This window comes from Diceros bicornis, chromosome 23 (genome assembly GCF_020826845.1).
Source record: "Diceros bicornis minor isolate mBicDic1 chromosome 23, mDicBic1.mat.cur, whole genome shotgun sequence".
NCBI lineage: Eukaryota > Metazoa > Chordata > Mammalia > Perissodactyla > Rhinocerotidae > Diceros > Diceros bicornis.
The window spans coordinates 27,557,932-27,578,256 of record NC_080762.1 but is presented as its reverse complement, the minus strand read 5'-3'; the positions used below and the strand labels follow the sequence as shown (position 1 = coordinate 27,578,256).

General features: G+C 36.5%; 1 protein-coding gene across 2 annotated transcripts in view; it reads right to left on the bottom strand.

Moving 5' to 3' along the window:
• PDSS2 (decaprenyl diphosphate synthase subunit 2) overlaps positions 1–20,325 on the bottom strand; it is a 288,128-nt gene that overhangs the window by 102,688 nt on the left and 165,115 nt on the right. For both annotated transcript variants that reach the window (XM_058566522.1, XM_058566523.1), the window contains exon 3: positions 16,741–16,939. In XM_058566522.1, coding sequence (XP_058422505.1) covers positions 16,741–16,939 — 199 coding nt within the window. The remainder of the gene's footprint in view (positions 1–16,740; positions 16,940–20,325) is intronic.

Below are 20,325 nucleotides of genomic sequence, written 5' to 3'. Positions count from 1 at the left end.
CAGGAACAAATAGCAACGCATGAAGCAGTAACAAAGGTAAAACACCCTCGGGGAAGAATTAATTTTCATATACATCTTGAGAGAAACAAAAGATGGATCTAGCGTAAATATGTCCTTTTCAAAGAGCTTTAGCATTTGAAGGGATATCATGATTTTTTTTAAGCCACAAAACTACACTGTCAGTGAAAATGTCTTATAGAAAAATACTTTTATAGGTAAAGGATGCCGAATACCTGCTAATGATAACCAGAATGGTTAGTTTCACTCTTTAGTTCCTCTTCATACAAATGAAGCACAAAGTATTTGAGAGACGCATTTAAAGATGGAAAGATTTACTTACATTACCAAGGTAAGGTAGAGGGACTGGTTAAGGAGTAGCACTCTCCCATAGAGACCAATAATAACATCTAATATTTGTAAAGCACTTTATCATTTACAAACTGTGTTTAAGCAAACTGTCTCATTCCAGGTGGATTCAGTCCCCAGTGCTCAGCCAGAGCTTCCAGGCTGGCAGCCTCAGTGGAGAAGCAATCTCTGAAGAGCCTGGGGAACAGCAGCGGTGGCCAAATAAAGGGGTGAATCTACTCACCCACCACCTGGGCACAAACAACCCAGATGAGCCCTAATCTGCATGCTGATTAATATAAATGAGTGGCTTTAATAAAGCCATTGATGAAGTCTATGAAAGAATGGTTCTCTCCACTCCTTCCTACCAGGCAAAGACCAAGCTTAATGAAGACAATGATGAAAGGTCTGTTGCAATAAACACACCACTAACTCACAGTAGTTCTGGAGGAAGCTTCTAACTTGGCTTTTTGAAGGGAGCCTTTTCAATGCTGCCAAATGTGTAAGGCCGTGCTTATTTGTGGGAGGGATGGCAATCTGTTCCAGTGAGCTGGAAGTTCTTCTGGCTAAGGGGGAAGAGCAGAGAGAGAGATGGCACTACCAGTAGGACAGGTGCAGCAAAAACTAAGCAAATTGATAATCTTAATTTTTAATTTAGAACAGCTGATACATTGGTGTATAAACTCTAACTATTGGTAATATTTGTCAAAAAGGGTACAGGAAAATTCAGTGAACTACAGAAAAGTATAAAATCACAACTAATAAAACTTAAAAGAAATAGGCCACAACTTCAGGAAAATGGCTTGAATATGAGTGTTGAAATTTAATATATCGGCTAGTGCACTCATTCTATTAACAGCCTACTATGTGCCTGGCACTGTACTAATGAAATAGTTATGGCCTTACAAAGATAAAGGCCATTAATTTGTCTTTGATCACTCAGAAGGTTAATACACAGATGAGTTGCATAACCCTAGGCCAGCCATATCACTTTGGGCCTCACTTTGCTTATTTAAGTAAGAGGTATCTGTGCTTTATCAACAGTAAGCCCCAAGATCAGAAATACGTAAATGTGCAGCTGTATACATTTTTTTACTCATAACAATTGTAAGGAATAGTCAATTAGCCAAAAATGTGGATTTCTTTTACTAACAATAAAAAAAAAATCCAAAAAAGTTGTTCACTTTTTGAATGAAGGTGCATGGTTCTTGGCCTACTGTTTGTCACCAACTAATGACAAATACCATTCATTTATTTAAACAATGATTAGGTTCCTGAAAAAGCTGCAGACACTTTAAAATGCTTACATCAAGATGAAACTTTTCATAAGAAATAAAGGCAAAGGAGATGCTTTCCAGTAGGTTAAAAAAAGTTGGTTGTGTCAAGTTGCATCGTTACTACAAAAAGTGTAAATACTTAGTGAGAATTGAATGCTTAGTCATGAAACAAACAAAGCAATTCTGATATTATCAGATAGCAGTTAGTTGCTTTATTTTCCACCTTCTTCAATAGGGGAATTCCTGCACAAGAAGTCTGTTGTACTCAGGATGTTCCACATTAGTACGTTCTTTACTTAGTAGCACTGTTACACTCTGTTCTGACTGAACTTGCTCTGAGAGAATTATGTCTGTCATTTCAGATATCTGCACACTTTTCCCCATGTGGCCAATAACCTCCATTTTGCTTTCACTGCCTCTTCATTTGAGGGTCCTCTCAGTGAGGTAAAGCGGTGTTTTCCAAGTGTGATTTTACTGAAAAGTTAATCCCACTTTTGAGAAACACAAGTTCACAATGTGACACTTCAGAACACCAGAATCAAAGTATAGTATTTCATTCAATTGAAAAGATGCTCCTGGCTAGAAGACTGCCTAATAGTATCAAAAATTTTAAATTGCAACCCACAGTAAGAACTGCATTTTACATCATGACACAGTACATGCATATGTATAAAAATGAAGGAAAATTTTCATAAAACAAAAGTTTCATTATCCCTCTATCTTCTATTGCAGTCCATTAAAAAAAAGTGTTGACAGTGATTTGCTAAATGGATTTGACCACCAACAAATAGATACGATGTGATCTGTTTGGAGGCATTAGCTTACATCATGTTGATATATGGGATAGCTCATACCATGGTTAGCCATCTTAATTGCACACGAAGACCTCAAATTTTTGACATGCAGCTTAAACACTGTTATTCTGAAATATATTTGTAAAGGTGTTAATTTCTTTATCAATTTATACCAAAAACATGTAAATGAGCTGAATGTAAATAGAGGCAGGAGGCAGGGTAAAACAATCATTCTTGGGTACTATGTCTAATTCTGTTAGGGTGCTTATCAATCTTGTTGGTTTATATCGCTGATGTTGACTTTTAGCTTTGATCTTACTAGATTCACGAAAACAAATTGGCTCAGACCACATTTGGCCAGAGTTAAAAATTTCAGGATTTTTCTGGGATTCACACATACATCTTGCAAATGCCAGGTACACCATGTCTTTTGGGTAACACAGTTCACTTTTCAGCTCAATCAGTTCCTCTTCAAATTGGGCCGCACTAAAAGGCAGATGTTTGTAATTTAGAGACATCCCAAGGTTTGCATTTCAAAGGCAGCCACAGAAATAAAGGCATGACTCATATGTATTAAAATCCATGCATCTTGTCTAAAACTGTAATTGTATTTCTTCCAAATACCTTCTCAGCTCTTCAAAATCTGTGATTCAATGGAATTCTAAAAATAACTGGCCCTACTGGTACTTCGTTCTAGAAAATTAGGTAATCTTTTTTTCCCCTCCTTAAAAAAAAAATCAGGTAATAGAAACTTGAGACCAGCTGCACTGTACCCTTGCATCAAATAATGAATACCCTTGGCTTAGCAATTCTCCAATCTATAAAGATATACAAGTGGCTTTTAAACTGGTATCTCCCATGCTTAGCACAACACACACACAAAATTTTGTTGAATTACCAATACTGTTCTAATATGTGAATTAGCTGTATAAATCATAACTATTTCAATATAAATTTGCACAGTTACCACTTTGTTCAATCACTCTTTTCATAAATTCACATTTGCATATCACCTTACAGCTTTTAAAGTACTTGATATATGAAGCCGTATAAGTTTCTCATCACAAATCTGCCATAAAGGTGAGGTCACTAATTTGGAGTATTGCTTTGACTGCTGAAATATGTATGTAAATCTCCAGATCTCTGACATTTATAAAAAATTTTGGGTTTCCTATTACATCTCTCATTTTATTAACAATTTGTCTTGATTCCTTTGTTTTCCTTCATATTTTATGGCAGTTTCAGGATCTGGTTATATGTTGTAAGTTTAGATTCTTCCCTACAACACTCAGAATTGTAGAATACTGGAATTGGCAAGAATGTAGAGGATGGAGATAATGCTGCCTTTATTTTACAGATGAGGAAACCAAGAAAACAAGTTGCCTTTGCTTACTAGTTATTTCTCTAGAATGTTTCATAAAGCCCCTATTGATGTTTGCATTGAAATATTTATTCCAATATTTTAAAACTACTAGTTGTTTAAGATATTATAAATCCAGGATCTGAAATGCCAAATTGTTGGCAAAAAAGGTATCATCATTCTTTGTTGGTTTGTTAGTTTTCTACTTTAGTTAAGCATGAGGATTTTGGAGCCAGATTGCCTGGATTTAAACAGCAGCTCTACCATTTATTAGCTGTGTTACCTTGAGGAAATTACTTAACCCTTTTCTGTGCCTCAGGAGAGATTAAATGGGTTAATACACATAAAGCACTTACAACAGTGTCCACTACATAGTAAACACTCAAAAATATGTCGTCAAATATTATTTTTTAAATTAAAAATTATTTTTAAATGTTTGATACTAATTTTAATAAATAGTCAATATTTTACATTATGAAGTTTCTAATTTCATTTGTAAAATGGAGTATTAAGACATTAGACAAATAGTCTGGAGAAAAAGACGAACGATCTGAACTAGAATTCTGAGAGGTAAAATGAGTTGTTCAATGTTAAATGACTAATTAAAAAAAAAAAGGCAGGGATAGGAACTAGGTCCACAGACTTCTACTTTAGGGCTCTTTCCACTTTTCTTTGTGTTTTATACGTTATCTCTGAGGAGCATAAAACAGATAAGAGCTATATAGCTCAACACATTATGAAAACATAAGTGACCCACAAGAGTGTAGGCTGAAGCTGCTTAGTAATGAAATAGTTAATCTGATATACTAAACAGGGAAATTGTCCTTTAAAACTAAAGATTGGACATACAGTATAGTTTTGGTGTTTACTGATGTCTGACTGACTTGCTATGCACAGTGAAAACGGCCCCAGAACAAAGACAATTAAGCCACATGAATAACAACAAACAATTTAATGCATTTTCCAAAATGCTTAAAAAGAAACTTCCTTGGCACAGCCATATCTCCCAACAAACCCACTTTAATGTTTCCACAGTTTACAATGTCAGAAATGACCTCAGGGTCAGGCATTTGTCAGTTAATGACCTGTTGGGCTAATGGCCTTCAGCTTTGCCTTGGGCACACAAGTCCTCCAGTAGGTCATTAGCTGCCAGAAAAGGGCTCTTCCCCAATCACTATTGCTAAATAAATAAAATTTGCTCCTGGGTTAAGGCCCAGAAGCCAACTTTGGCTTACAGTGAATTTTTTCGATGAGTATTCACAACTCTGAGGATTCAAGAAAATGACGGAAATGCTAAAGCCCAAATTATATCAATACAACTGAGCTATATATGGCTACTAATGAAAAGTAGTCACTTTTGGATGCTCTTAAATTTTCTTTTGCTTATGGTGTTCAAATTCAGTATTAATCTAATATAGCAGGCACCAGACTACAAATGCGTTGCATTCTGGAATTATATCTATAAGTCAATTGTTTGGAGCTCATATCACATTTTCTCAACATACAAGATTATAAATGGTGGCTAGGTTGCCAGGGCAGCCCACAAAATCTTGGTTAGCCCTTAATGTTAGAAATACTGTATACTTGTAAGTAAAAATAGAATAGAAAACCCCAATCTCATAAAACCTGCAACTGAATAAAATAGGAAAACAAAACTAAATAGAAAATATTTAAAAAATTATTTCTAAACATTGACAGTTATAGGGAAATTTGGTTTAATAAGAGCAGGAGGGTAGAGATATTGGTTCTTTCTTATGCCTATTTCATTTCTAATTATATAATTTTCCCTTTTCTTAACACAAGAGTATACCAAACTTTATTCTGATGTTTTTCAACTCCAAGTAGTTTCTTAGTTTACTTTTCCTCTTGAAAAGAGCAAGGAGAAGGCAAAAAGGTGGATGGCAATTTCTCTGAAATAACTGGTAAGAGGAGAAAGAATGAAAAACTGGAGGAAAAGAGTTGAAGAGGATGTGCACACCCTTTGGAGATTGCCTGAGGTGAAACTAACTAAATTGTGAACAGTAAGAGACAAAGAGGGGCCAGCCCAGCAGCATAGCAGTTAAGTTCGCATGCTCCGCTTCGCTGGTTCAGGTCCTAGGCACAGACCTGTGGACTGCGTCAAGCCATGCTGAGGCGGCATCCCACACAGAGCAACTAGAAGGATGTACAACTATGACATCCAACTATCTACTGGGAGTTTGGGGAGAAAAAGGAAAAAAAAAGAAGAGAGAGAGAGACGAAGAAAGGGGTACTGTGTACAAAACTACTAGAGTGGAGAAAGGATGAGTGGAGAAGAGACGTCAGGTCAGGTCGCTGAGGCTGCAGAGGAAGGAATCAGCTGTTCATCTGCCCAGTATTTTGGAAACTCCTAACTCAGGAAGTTCCTTGAGTAAAATCCTTAGAAAGGCAAAAGAAGAGTACTCAAAATAGATTTGTTTTTCTCCCTCTGGTTTTGGAGAAATAGCAATTTATGTCAGTGAAAAAGGGAGGAAAAAAAGCTGGTTTGATTAATTTTATTTCTGGAAAGTAGAAAAAGGGGTTTACAAAAATTGAGGTTACTAAGCGTACTATGAAATTGCCATGATCAACATATTTCCATCTCTTATGGCCAACCATGGTGAGGGGTTCGACTCCACCCATTTCAGAGGATGTATTTTTGTACAAGACAGATTTTTTTTAATGGGAATTTTTGAATGCCAGGCATATGGAAGAAATTCTTCTCTTGCTCTTCTTCCTTGTCATTGGGTTTCTGGTTTGACAGAGACACTCAGAGAAGTGTCCATTTTGCATGATGGTATCTATGCCAAAAAGATACTTCATTCCAGTGTTTCATGGCATGAAAAGGGCAAAGTGTAAGGTTTTAATGAGATAACAAATTTTAAAAGAACATAATATTTTGTCTTCTTATTTCTAGTACACTTCTCAAATACTAATCATTTATCACTTTTACTTTAAAGATCAAGGAAGCAGGCTCAAAAAATGGACACAGTGTCTGTTTAACATGTGGCTATGTTAGGAAATGATAAGAAAAAACTGGACAAATTTGTTTGGGGATTTTGAAATTGTAATTTTATGACAGCATTTTGACTTCTCTATTTAATTGATACAGAGTTAGTTTCTTTTATTGTTATAATATAGGACACCCCACTTACCTTCTGCACCCATTTACTCTAGTCATGAAAATCTACACTTGAGTAGGTTATATGTAGAAAAGAACATTAATCTTGGGTGCCAAACTAAAGAGGCTAAAAGATATTAATTCAATAATTTCCACAAATAAAATAGTATTGACAAGACTATAAACACACAAGGTCACAATAATGCCTATTTTAAATGAATATGATAGAGAAAAACAAATTTCATATGATATAGCATGTTTTTAGGTTTCACTCTTCAATATGAATTTGAAAGTAAAATTAATATAACAGATAAGATAAACATCAACTAACCAACAGCAGCCTCTTTATTAAAATATATAGATGGGTGTAAAAGGAGGAGATTTATATGCATAAATTGAGCATATTTATACAAACAAAATTCTTTCTTATAAACAACATATTTATGCCTTTAGGAAAACAAAGTTAACATAAGGAAATACATCAGCTATGTAAGAAGTACATCTGCGCCTCTGGTTATTTAGAAATATAAATCACTAATGCTTAATAGAACAGCCCCCAGGAGTGACATCATGCCAATGTTCTAGGGTGTTTAGACAAGACCCAGGCTAACTCACAGTCTCTCAACTGATGTACAGTGATAGGTCCATTAAATGAAAATGACTATAAAGATAAAAAAATAATAATAACATGGTGAATTCAATTCTTTAAATACTAGGATTATCACTATACATATTAAGCACTGGTTTTTTTTTTAAAAAAAAGATGACAAGTAGTAATCCATACAGTCTTATTTGCACTGTGGCTTAATCCTAAAATATAAATCCAGTCTAGGGACCAGGGAAAACCTGTAATGGTCAGCTAGATTTCTAAATTACAGTGTTTTTCTATTTCATGATTTTTCCCCAATTATTCAGCATGTTTCATTGATACCTTGATGCTCAAACACTAAAATTTTAGATTCTGGCATGATCCCATCATTTCAGCCTTCAGTGATGTTCTACATGAACACAATATAGAGCAACTTAATTCAATGGAGTCAGGGAATTTATGGCTTAAAGAGGCATTCTGCAGTCTCTTAGTCCAAGGTCTTTATACAGTGAAGTACTAAAATAAAAAGTTGACCTTAGGGGCCGGCCCGGTGGCGCAAGCGGTTAAGTGCGCGCGCTCCGCTGCGGCGGCCCGGGGTTCGCTGGTTTGGATCCCGGGCGCGCACCGACGCACTGCTTGGTAAGCCATGCTGTGGCGGCGTCCCATATAAAGTGGAGGAAGATGGGCACAGATGTTAGCCCAGGGCCGTCTTCCTCAGCAAAAAAAGAGGAGAATTGGCGGATGTTAGCTCAGGGCTGATCTCCTCACAAAAAAAAAAAAAAAAAAAAAAAAAAAAAAGTTGAGGGCCGACCCCGTGGCTTAGTGGTTAAGTGCTTGTGCTCCGCTGCTGGCGTCTGGGGTTCGGATCCCGGGCGTGCACCGACGCACCGCTTCTCCGGCCATGCTGAGGCCGCGTCCCACATGCAGCAACTAGAAGGATGTGCAGCTATGACATACAACTATCTACTGGGGCTTTGGGGGAAAAAAAATAAATAAATAAAAATTTAAAAAAAAAAAAAAAAAAAAAAAGTTGACCTTAGCTTCCATAATTGAAAATGAATGAAAACCCAAGCATTAATTTTTAAACTCACTCTTGAATTCAAATTCTCGTTAATTCACATTTATGTGACTACAGCTGTAACAGTAAGAATACAATTACCAAAAGATTAATATATCAATTTCCATACTTAGAGATATTTAAAAATCTAAGTGTTACCTAAGGCAATTACCTTGAAGACCCCTAATATCTTCAGGGAAAAGCCAAAGGGAGAATAATTGACTTTGCTAATTTTACCCTTGGCAATTATAAAATAGCTCTGAATTTCATCTGACTGCAGAACTCTTCATCTAATGGCCTGCCCCCGAAGTACAGAGATAAACACATAATATAGAAATTCAGACAAGAATCCAGTAGCACAAGAAAATGGGAAATTGGTAGAATAAGTCATAAAAAATTAAAGTTGCTACAAATATGCTAACTTTAATTACCAAGTTAAATATACATCCTCAAAGAAAAAGCAGGCTGTGACTGTGAAAAAATAGTGACATACTACTATTTACAGATATTCTGTATTAAGTTCTGCCTGCTCCCTCATTGCTGTGGTCTCTATTTACGTTGCTATTGCTGACAATTTTTCTTTCTTATAAAAGAAAATTAAAACATTAAATAGAAATCTAACTTTATCAAGACATTAACCATGTGTTAGAGAACTTAAGAATACTTAATACTATCCCAAAGAAATATTTATCGCCACCTCCTCCTTCCCCCAAAAAACCCTATTAATGGTTAGTATTACCCTTAATCAACTTAAGCTTCTGGGAACTCATTTAATAAAATTAGTCCTCTTTTGAGATATAACTTCACTTTCCTTAAAAAAATATTCTGATGGGAATACTGCCAAGTATTTAAATGGAAGCAACTGGTTCTGAATATGAGATTTGCTTTATCAAAGAGAATTCCTGACTTTCAAGCACTTTAGTTATCCCTTACAATCTCCTCATTTTAAAATACTGTTCACATGATTTGGAAATCATCTATTATGATTAAAAGAGGGCTACTAAAAGCCTAGATTTGTAGAAGATCAATTACAGACCCCTGGACATAGTACTCAAGGTCTTTCACAAAAAGTGAGCCAGTGAAGCATCTTTTGAAATTGACCTTGTAGAGCCTTCAATGACCCTTTGAAGAACAAGGTGCAAAAGATCCATGTTTTGGATGAACAGGAGGGTTGCACAGAATAAAGGCTTCAATTCAACACACAACTATCAAACTGGGAAAAAAAAAACACATACCATAGCCTAAAAAGAAAAAAACATTCCTCACCAGACAAAGATTGATAAAATGCAAATCTAAAGGTGCAAACCTGTGCAGAGACCATAAAGGTATAGGGCCCACTGAAGGAGAAGGAAATGCTTGATCATTCTTATTTCGAGGAAAAGCTTCAGGCTGAACTGTTGCTTGGATATGCTAAGGTTTTTCTTTTCTTTTTTTTTTTTTTTTTTTCCGGTAAATCAAGTAGTGCTACTGAAATCCAGTACCTAATGGAGCAGATGGTGGAGGTCTTAGACTCTGGAACATTTACAGTGATGCTTCTGAATGCAAAACACCAAGAGTGGATTTCAGAGACTGTGAATCTGATTTGATTTTGATGGGAGCAAAGCCTCCATTTTCTCTGAACTTGAACCACATGAAAGAAAGAATGTGTGAATGATACAAGCTAGCTAAGAAAAAGGAATACATTAAATATTATTCCCATAAAATGAAGTGGTTAAAGCAAGTGAATACTTGTTGGTGTCATTATAGCATCATTATATTTGTACTTAATACCAAAATCTTAACCTTATGTAAGATTTTATCAGAATAGCTTAAAGTAAGTGAAAACTGATGATTAGAGAAAACAGAAATTTGTCTAAAGGCAATAAGCCTTGGTTTCTTCAAAGTAGGGGCTAGGATGAGGGCTAATTACTGAAATGTGGACCTAGTTACGATGTATATAACATCTCTTCCTCTCAGGTATGTGGGTCTAACCCATAAGCAGACAGTGTGTAACTAGAGCCAGTCATGTGCAGCTCAAGGCACCAGACCTGCACTTTCTGAGGCCTCCTCCTTCTGAGACCACAGCAGGTACAGTGAAGAGGGAAGATGGACAATGCGGAGTGGCTCCCAGGGACAATAGATCACTCACCCTTCTGCTAACATGCGAATTCCAGTAAAGGAGGGAATTTAGTGAGACCCAACAAAGTAGACCATACACAGAAAATAGAGCAATTTGAGGGGAAATAAAAAGAAAAAGAATGTCCAAAAGGCAATAAATCTCTGGAGAGAGATTTGAGATTATCTATTATTCCATTTTATATAGCCAAATTATTTCTTACTTTAGCTTCCTTTTCATGTGAATATAAACTATACATTAAAGGTACCATACTATTTTCTCCCTAAAAATAAGCAGGTCTGTCTCATGAAAATATGTGCTAGCCTGAAGTACGATGGAAAGGTAGGGCAGAATGCTTCTTGTCTCCCTGCTCTGTATCTTCCAGATTTTTGGCTGGGCACGTGGTTAACCACAATAAAGTTTACATTTCCTAGACTCCTTTACAGCTAGCTAAGCGTGGCCATATCATTAAATTCTGGCCAAAAGGATGTAAGCAGAAGGATCTCAGATAACTCCTGAGAAAAAGTGGTGAATCTATATAATTTATCATCCAAATCGGGACACTTGAGAGTAAAAGGGAGTGCTAAAACAATTAAAATTTTATACTTTTTGAAACTTGGATTTATTAACCAACGATTGATTTTATTATACTGTTAGTTCTGTTCAACAACTATTTTCAAAAATAAAATTTCAAAGGAAATAAAAATAACATATATCCATGTACATTAAAACAAAATAAAAAAAGAATTTCTTTATATTGATTACCTGAATATTAAAAAATAGCCAGTAGAATAATTGTTCTTGGTACATATTCACATACTTTAATTCATTTCTTAGCCATATCTCTCTCTACTATTGTGTAACTGGCATTTTTCTAAAGAATGTTTTTTTTAAAATGTGGCATTTTAAAATAAAACTGGCAGCAATATTCTTCACAGTTGCATTTTATGATTAATTAATTTGAAATTACTGATGTCTTCAAGTGATTCTTATTGGTAGACCACTATATATATATTTTTAAATAAATACTTGGTATTTTATTGATTACTTTAAATTCTTTCAAAATGCTTTCATCTGTTACTTTATTTGTACATATAATAGTCATCTTAGGAAACCGAGGCCCAAAGAGATTAAGTGTTATGTTCCAAATTTTTCTGTTAGCAGAGCCATTTTAAAACTCAGACCTTTAAAAAACATTTTTTAAAATGCATGCACATGGCAAAAATTGAAATTGAACAAAAAGATTATACCATTTTCTTCCCACTCCTATTCCTTGGTGTCTTTCCCTAAGCGACCAGTTTCTTATTTATTCTTCTGGAAATATTCTGTAAATATATAACCAAAAAGCTTGTATATATCATCATCTCCTTTCTCCTTTAAACACACACATACACAAATAGTAGCAAATAATACATGCCCTGCTTTTTTTTTTTTTTTTTTTGTGAGGAGATCAGCCCTGTGCTAACATCCGCCAATCCTCCTCTTTTTTTTGCTGAGGAAGACGGCCCTGGGCTAACATCTGTGCCCATCTTCCTCCACTTTATATGGGACGCCGCCACAGCATGGCTTGCCAAGCAGTGCGTCGGTGCGCGCCCGGGATCCGAACCAGCGAACCCCGGGCCGCCGCAGCAGAGCGCGCGCACTTAACCGCTTGCGCCACCGGGCCGGCCCCCATGCCCCGCTTTTTTAACTTAACAATATGTCTTGGTTTGTTGCACGTAAACTGAGGCTACTGCTCTTGGCGTTGTATCACCTTTTACAACACTAATCTCTAAAAGTGACACACTATTCTGCCGTTGTCTCTATTTTATTTTAGAGTCCCTTGTCTCCCTTTGTAGTTTTTAATAGCAATTCTGTGGCACTGTTCCAAGTGAAAAGGCCTGCCTATATACTTAACTTTTGGTGGTTTGTTTTGAATGCTTTATTTATTCTCTTGACTTTAATGGACCTTTTTCTGTACTTTGATTCAAACCAGGTATGATTTGTTACAGCAAATTTGAGTCTGGAATACACAGACATGTATAATTATGTTTTTATAAATGAACATGTGATCATTGATTTGTTAAAGTTTAGTTGGCATTGTTATCAAAGTTAATGTATAACAGTTTAAAGAACTAAACAGTTCAATAAGGCTTATTATTAAGAAAAACAGCATTGCCTTGGGAATCGCCCTCTGCCCTCCAACCCCTGCCTCATTTCCCATTTTTAACTTTTGTGGCAGTTTTATTTTTGTATTTATTTCCATATTTCTAAATAACGTGTTTGTAATCATAGTTTTTTAGGATTATTTTCTCCCCACCACAGAAAATGAAGATTTAACTTTTTCATGTCCCTTTATGACTTCTATCATCCCTCATCCACTTATGTACTCCCTATCTCCCATCCTTTCAATATAGTTATACCAATTTTGGTTAGATCAGTATTCATTGTTTACATTATTTTAACCACATAGGTGCTATTCCTATCTTTTTTTTTTCTTTTCTTGTATATCTTTTTGTTTTCCTTGGTGTTAATAATTGTATTTTTCTGTTTTGTTTGCTTAGTTTCTATGGACCATTATATTTTTAATTGAGAAAATGCTCTTTCTATAGGTTCTGAGTTACCTGGTAAACTCACAGGAAATTTGCTAAACGGTGTAGACACTCAATTCAAATTTTTTTAATATTGAAAAGTGTAACTTTTCAGCTCAAATATTTTCAAGGTACTGTCTTTTTGCTTCCTTCAGAGTACTATAAGACAAAACCTGTCAAATAAATTGTCTCTATGATTCTTTTGAACATTTTGCCAAAATCAGATGCTGCAAAACCTAGGCTTTCTCAATTTCACTTCACTCGTGCAAGTGTATAATTTATTCAAAATAGGAGCACCACCAAAAGATTCTTCCTGCAAGGTGAGATATTCCAGATCATAATTACAGAATGGCAAAATTTAATCCCGTGTAGTATTTGAGTTCTTATGATTTATTTTGTTCAGTTCCTTCCTTGCTTTTGGAGGGAAAAATTTCAAGGGAAGCTTTGTTTTCGTTAACTGTAATTCCCTAAAAGCTTCATTTGCTGCTCCATTTGTTTAACACTTGATTTTAGATTTCCAACTGATTTTGAACAAAATGTCACCAAAGTTTTGATGACCCATTTATAGCAAAGTTCAATACCATTGTTGGGTATAAAGATTTCAAAAATTTGATTGATGACAGGCAACAAAGAGAGAAGGCACATACTGCGGTGCTAAAGTATATTTTTATACTCAGCATCAGATATATCCCCCAAATCTTGTAGTTCAGAGATTCTGACTATAAAGATATTTGTAAATTTTTATGACAATAGCTTCTATTTCAATTAGTAGAATGTTGATGCTTGTTTGGATGCAATTATGAATTATGGGTATGCCACAACCAATACCAACTACTCATAGGTTTCTCAATGTAGTGAGAACATTGTTTTTACCATAACACTGTGTGTGCTTCACCAAAATTTGTAGTTGTATTATTATTATAAACTAATAATTTTATCTTCCATGTTGAACTTTTAAACTGAATTTCCAATCTCACTCACAATGGTTTTACCTCTGATAGAATATACTTCCAACAGTTTTACCTTGATTCCATGAATGGACAGAAAAAATAAAACATTTTTAGAATTAACTAAAACGATTTCATCACTTAAAGTACCTAATGACACTCAATTAAAACCGGAATTATTTAACTGTTTGCAAAGTTCTTCTGCTGATGGAGCCAACAAACATAAAGCCATTGCTTCCCTTTTCCTATGTGCACATAAAAACCTGTAGTTGAGAACGAGTGAAATTAATTTAGAAGAATATTCATTTACCTAAATAAAAGTTAGGCTTCACAGACTGGTATGCATATATACCTTCTGCAACTGCATGTGTTAAATCATCATGTTCAGGAAGTCTCCTTAAAGTAACCACTAACTTTGAAAGTAGATCCTGACACTTTTTCAGCAGGTTTGACTCTTCTTGTTTTCACGTGGTCAGTGATACTGCTATGGCCTCCACAGTGGATAGGAAATGCCAACAAATATTTTGTGCAAGTTACACATTCCTTATCAACTTTCTTGAGAAACAAAAATTCAGTACTTTTTAGAAATGAAATATATACTCTAATTATTTTGAGCCTACTGCTGCCAAAAGGGTTTATTGCAAAAACAAAGTGTTGCCAAATAATAAAATAGTTATAAGTTTACATCATACAGGCAAGCGTGCTCAGTCTATTCTCTACTCCCTCTACACAGAACTTATCAGCCTTAATTTCTCTTACATATTTCATAGACACGAAACCTCTAACTTATACTGTTTCCCACTGAGATCTTGGACTGGTACCTGGTGGCTTTGTGACTCTTGAAGGCCATGTACAGGCCATAGTACAATTGGGTGATACACCAAGTGGCCAGTGGGGGCAGCAGTGTCAAATACTTCTGCCACCAGAGAGAGGAAGGAGTTAACTGTCCCTAGACATTCAGGGCACTTCCTGGTATCAGCAATTGCCCTGCATTCTGTTCTTGATTGGGAGGTGTCTGAAAGGGTTGGGAAAAGAGATGAGTTATTGCTGGTTGTTTTTCAGACACAATAACACCTTAACATGAGAACTCTTTCCACTGTACATGGGTCTCACATACTATTAGCCTACACTAGACAAAAACTGAGGCAGAGGCTGGAAGTATAAAGTGGAGATCTCCAAAACCCATCCTGGTTTATTCTAATGTAATTATTAGTCACCATTCTGTGTTAAAAAATGAAAAATTCAGGACAAATGCTAAGTCAGATACAGGATTCTGGGAGAGCAGACTTACACTGAGACAGTCCTTAGCAAACCACAATGTACACTCACTTGACCTTCAGGAGAAGGAGATCTGCCCTTCTCTGCCTCCCCGCTTCCTTCCTATTGACTGGAGTGAGAACATGATGGCAACTATATTGGGCCGTAAAGCGGTAAGACAGGGATGGCAGAGCAGTAAGACAGGAGGAGCCTGGGTTCCTGACTTGGTAGAATCACCATGCCAATCTTGGACTGCCTAGTCCCAGATGTTTCTACATGAGAAAAAATAAACTCTTATCTTGTTTAGGCCACTGTTATTTTATAGCCAAACCTAATTCTAACCAATATATAAGAGATACCTCTACAGTCTTTCTAGAAAGCAGCTTGGCAATACGTACCAAGAATACTAAAAATGTCTAAACCCTTTGAACCACTTTCAGGTATTTATCTTTTTTTTTTTTAATTAATTAATTAATTTTTCCCCCAAAGTCCCAGTAGATAGTTGTATGTCATAGTTGCACATCCTTCTAGTTGCTGTATGTGGGACGCGGCCTCAGCATGGCCGGAGAAGCGGTGCGTCGGTGCGTGCCCGGGATCTGAACCAGGGCCGCCAGCATCGGAGTGCGAGCACTTAACCGCTAAGCCACGGGGCCGGCCCATCAGGTATTTATCTTAAAGAAATAATCTAGAATGAGGAAAAGTGATGTGTAAAGATGTTTACTGTAGATTTATTTATGACAGTAAAAACTTAGAAGCAACCTAAATTCCCAAAATGAGGAATTTGTTAAATAAATGATATTTCATTTAAATAATTTAATATTATGCAACCATTAAAAAGTTTATGAAAAGTGTTAATAACACGGGAAAATGCCCACATCATACTATGAAGTGGGAAAAAACAGGTAGAATTAAAAAAAAGCCTTATACATGCAAGTTCTTACCTATGTTACAAAAAAAATTCACATATATAAAGGTAGGAATAAACAAAAAAAGGACTGAAAGGAAATACATCAAAATATTAACTAACAGTGATTATCTCTGGGTAGTGAAATAATAGGTAATATTTATTTATATTTTCTTTATATTAAATATTTAACAGTATCCTATCATTAATAAATCATTTCATCTATAACCAGAAAAAAAAGAAATTAATTTGAAAACTCTTTCTTAGCATTTACCGGTTTTACCTGGTGTTGACACTGCCATCATCATGAAAATTTTACTGAGCATCCACACGTGGGAGTTGGGTGCACAGACCTCTGTGGCTCCAGCAGTCAACCAAGAGCCACCTAAAGGTCATCCAGACATAAGCAAACTCTGCTCAGTTTTACCTTGGTGTTCTGTAGTAGAGCTAGTCCATTGCAGGCATTTGCTAGAAGAAAGTCTCCACTCAGGATAGCTATTTTATTTCCAAATTGCATGTCTTTCAGTGGCCCATCAGAAGACTGCAATTCATTTAAATTTACTATCCCACGATGCACAAGGAGAGCAGTATGGATAAGTTCTGTGATCTCTGCCAAACTTCTTTGACTAAAACATAAAGGAAAGACTTGTCTGAGTATCAAAAATACCATCTTATCACTAATATCAGACTTCAGTTTTCAACAATAAAATATTTCAACGATTAAGTCTATTTTTTTATTTTTCCTTTTTTATGAAGTTTTTAATAGAAGCCTCTCCACCGAGTAGTTTGGGATCTATAAGCAGATCTTGACACCTTCTTTTCTCTATAAGATTCCTCACTCCCTACCCAACAAGTAACCAGGATTCCCCAGAGAGAAGGTGGCCAGTGGAGGGTCACCCTCCACAATTCCATTTAAATACTTTGTTCTCAGTATACCTTTCCCACCTCCATAACTTTAGGATTTCTCAGAATCTGTACAAGTATCTAATAGAACTCCAATTTAAGTGGGAACATAACCTGTATCAGGCATTAAGCTAAGTATTTTTATACATTATCTCTTTTAATCCTAAATGCAAAGCTATGGGCTTTACAGAGATGCATAAAATGTGGTCTCTTCCTTCAAGGACCTTACCTTTCAGAAGAAGAACAAAGATATATACCTTCAGTAGTAAATAAGATCGAGAATGCCCTTGAGGAGCTTACAGTATAATACTGTATCAGATGGGATTTCAGGAGATGTTTCTTTTTTTATATTTTTCTATAGTTTGTACATTTTCTACAACAATGAAAGTATTACTTTTATAATAGTAAAATCAGTAATTACTAAACAATTTAAACCTTGTAACCACCCTATGATAGGTATTACTAATCACTTTTTATAGGTGAGAAAATTGTTGCACACAGTTGAATGACTTGCCCAAAGGCACACAGTGATGTAGAGCTGGAAATCTGTTAGAATCTGTTTTAAATGGCCCCATGTGAATCACACCTCTTGGTTTCCATGCTCTTGTGTAGTTCCCTCCACACTAACACTGGGCTTGGCCATGTGACTTACTTTGGTCAAAAAGACATTAGCAAATGTGACACAAGCAAAGCCTAATAAGTGCTTATGCATTAAGGCTTGTCCAATGCAGTCACGTGAGTGACCCCAGGCAGAACAACTATCCAGTCAATCCACAGAATGGTAAGAAATAAAATGGTTGTTTCAAGTCACTAAATTTTTGGGTAGTTTGCCATGCAGCAATAGATATCTGATACAGAAACTGGTATATCTAGGAGTGGGGTTCTGCTCACAAAAGCCTCAAATAGGCATTACTGGCTTTGAGCCTGAATGGTGGGGGCTAGAGGTAAAGGCTGAAGAAATGGCAAACTCTTAGTAAAAGCTAGAAAGGCAGTGAGGAAATTGTCATTGGAGGATTGAGAAAGGACATACTGTTTTTTAAGGTAGTGAGACAACTGGCGAAACTGTTGCCTATGGTAACTTGAAAGACAGAAAATATATCTAACAACCTTATGGATCTAGATAAGGAGATTTCCTGGCAGAACACTGAAAATGTCAGCTGGATTCTTTTAGCTGCGTATGATAAGGTACAGGAAAGAGATGAGCTAAAGAGAGAGTTGTTAATTTGGAAGCACAATTTAGAGGAACAATAAAGGATCAAAGACTTGCTAGGTTGAAAATAAAACTGTTTCACATTTCCAGTCTCTCCAGGAAAAGATCCTCAAAGTAAGAAATGGTATTAGAACAAAGATCAAATAAAAAGTGTGGCTATAAGAACTTGTGTAAAGACCTAAAATATTTTAAGTGATGCCTAGTAGACCCCTTAGGTAGACAAAAGGTCTTTTAAGAATTTTAAGGGTATTGTCCCACAGCAGCCTCACACTAACCTAGAGAGGTCTGTCTCAAAAAGAATTATGGGGGCCGGCTTGGTGGCGTAGTGGTTAAGTTCGCACACTCTGCTTCGGCGGCCCGGGGTTCACGGGTTCAGATCCTGGGCGTGGACCTACATACCACTCATCAAGTCGTGCTGTGGAGGCATCCCATATACAAAATAGAGGAAGATTGGCAACACATGGTAGCTCAGGGCCAATTTTCCTCACAAAAAAAAGAATTATGGATGTGGTTTTTAGGGCATAGAATAAACTCTAATGAGACTCATAGAAATCCCAAAAAGTTTTTAAGGGAGTTGTATGAGCTTCAACTAAAAGTGACAGAGACAGTTCAAAATGAAAAAAAAAAAGGAGCTTCTGAACCAACTTTTTAGAGATAAGAAATCAGGCTGAGACAGGCTATTCAGCTACAAGTATGAATCATTTCTTACTGAAAAGGGAAAATAGCTCAGAGGCCAGAGGATTATGGAGAACAGTGGATTAGGGAACCACTCCCAGGAAACAGAACTGGGCCCTAATCAAGAAATATTCCTTGCTTCTAGAGTAGGAGGTCCTGATAATACGTGCCCAGATAGATTTTAGAATTACTATGGGCCAGTGAATGCTATGTGCCTCCCATTCCTCCCTCTTTTTAATGGAAGTGACTATTGTAGTTATTTTGTTCCTGACTCACCATTGTACGTTGGATGTGTAGTGGTGGTGGGGTTGGGGTAGATAATTTGTACTTTTAATTCCCAGGTCCCTGGATTAAGAGGGGCTGCAACCCTGGAGCCACATTCACATCTGGACCTAACATAAGTTATGAGAGCATGGACCTTGAGCTTGATGCCATGAAAGAGATGAGACTTTGGGGTCTTAGGAGGTGGTTAGTATATTTTGCCTAAGGAAGGAATGTGAATCATTGGGACCAGAGGGTAGACTGTGGCAGATTGTTACACTAATGGCCACCAATGAATCACACCTCCTGATATCCACGTCACGCGTAGTCTCCTCCTTGATTGACTCTGAGCTTGATTATGTGACTTGTTTTGGCCAACGGGACACCAGCAAATGGGGACAAACAAGCTTGGAAAGTGCTTTTGCTTTCCAAAACACCTTCCAAGGCTCACCCCCTTGGAATGCTGCCCTGAGATAACATGTGAAGAAACCTAGTCTAGCCTCCTTGAGAATGAAAGACAACATGGAAAGAGGCCCAGCTCTCCTAGCCATACTCAGCCCCTGGTTAACCTACCAGGTAAATGCAGCCACATAAATAAACCCAGGAAAAACCCCAGCAGGGGAACAGTCCAGCCAACCCACAAAACTATGAGAAACAAAATATTGTTGCTTTAAGCCACCAAATTTGGGGGCAGATTGTTATGCAACAATAGATAACTGATAGAGACTTCAAAACCCAATCTATTTCTACTATACTAGGCTGCCTCCTAAATATGCCATTTGAAAGATTTTTAAAAGTTTCTCTGAAGAAGGTAAATTTGAATTGGGCCTTGAAAGATAAGTAGGATTTTCATAGCTGGAGAGAAAGGGCAGAGACAATAGTAGAGATTAGGAGCCCCAGAATAAGAAGAACAGGACTTAAGACTTGGCAAAGGCAAGTGTAGAAAATGTGACCAGAGGGTGA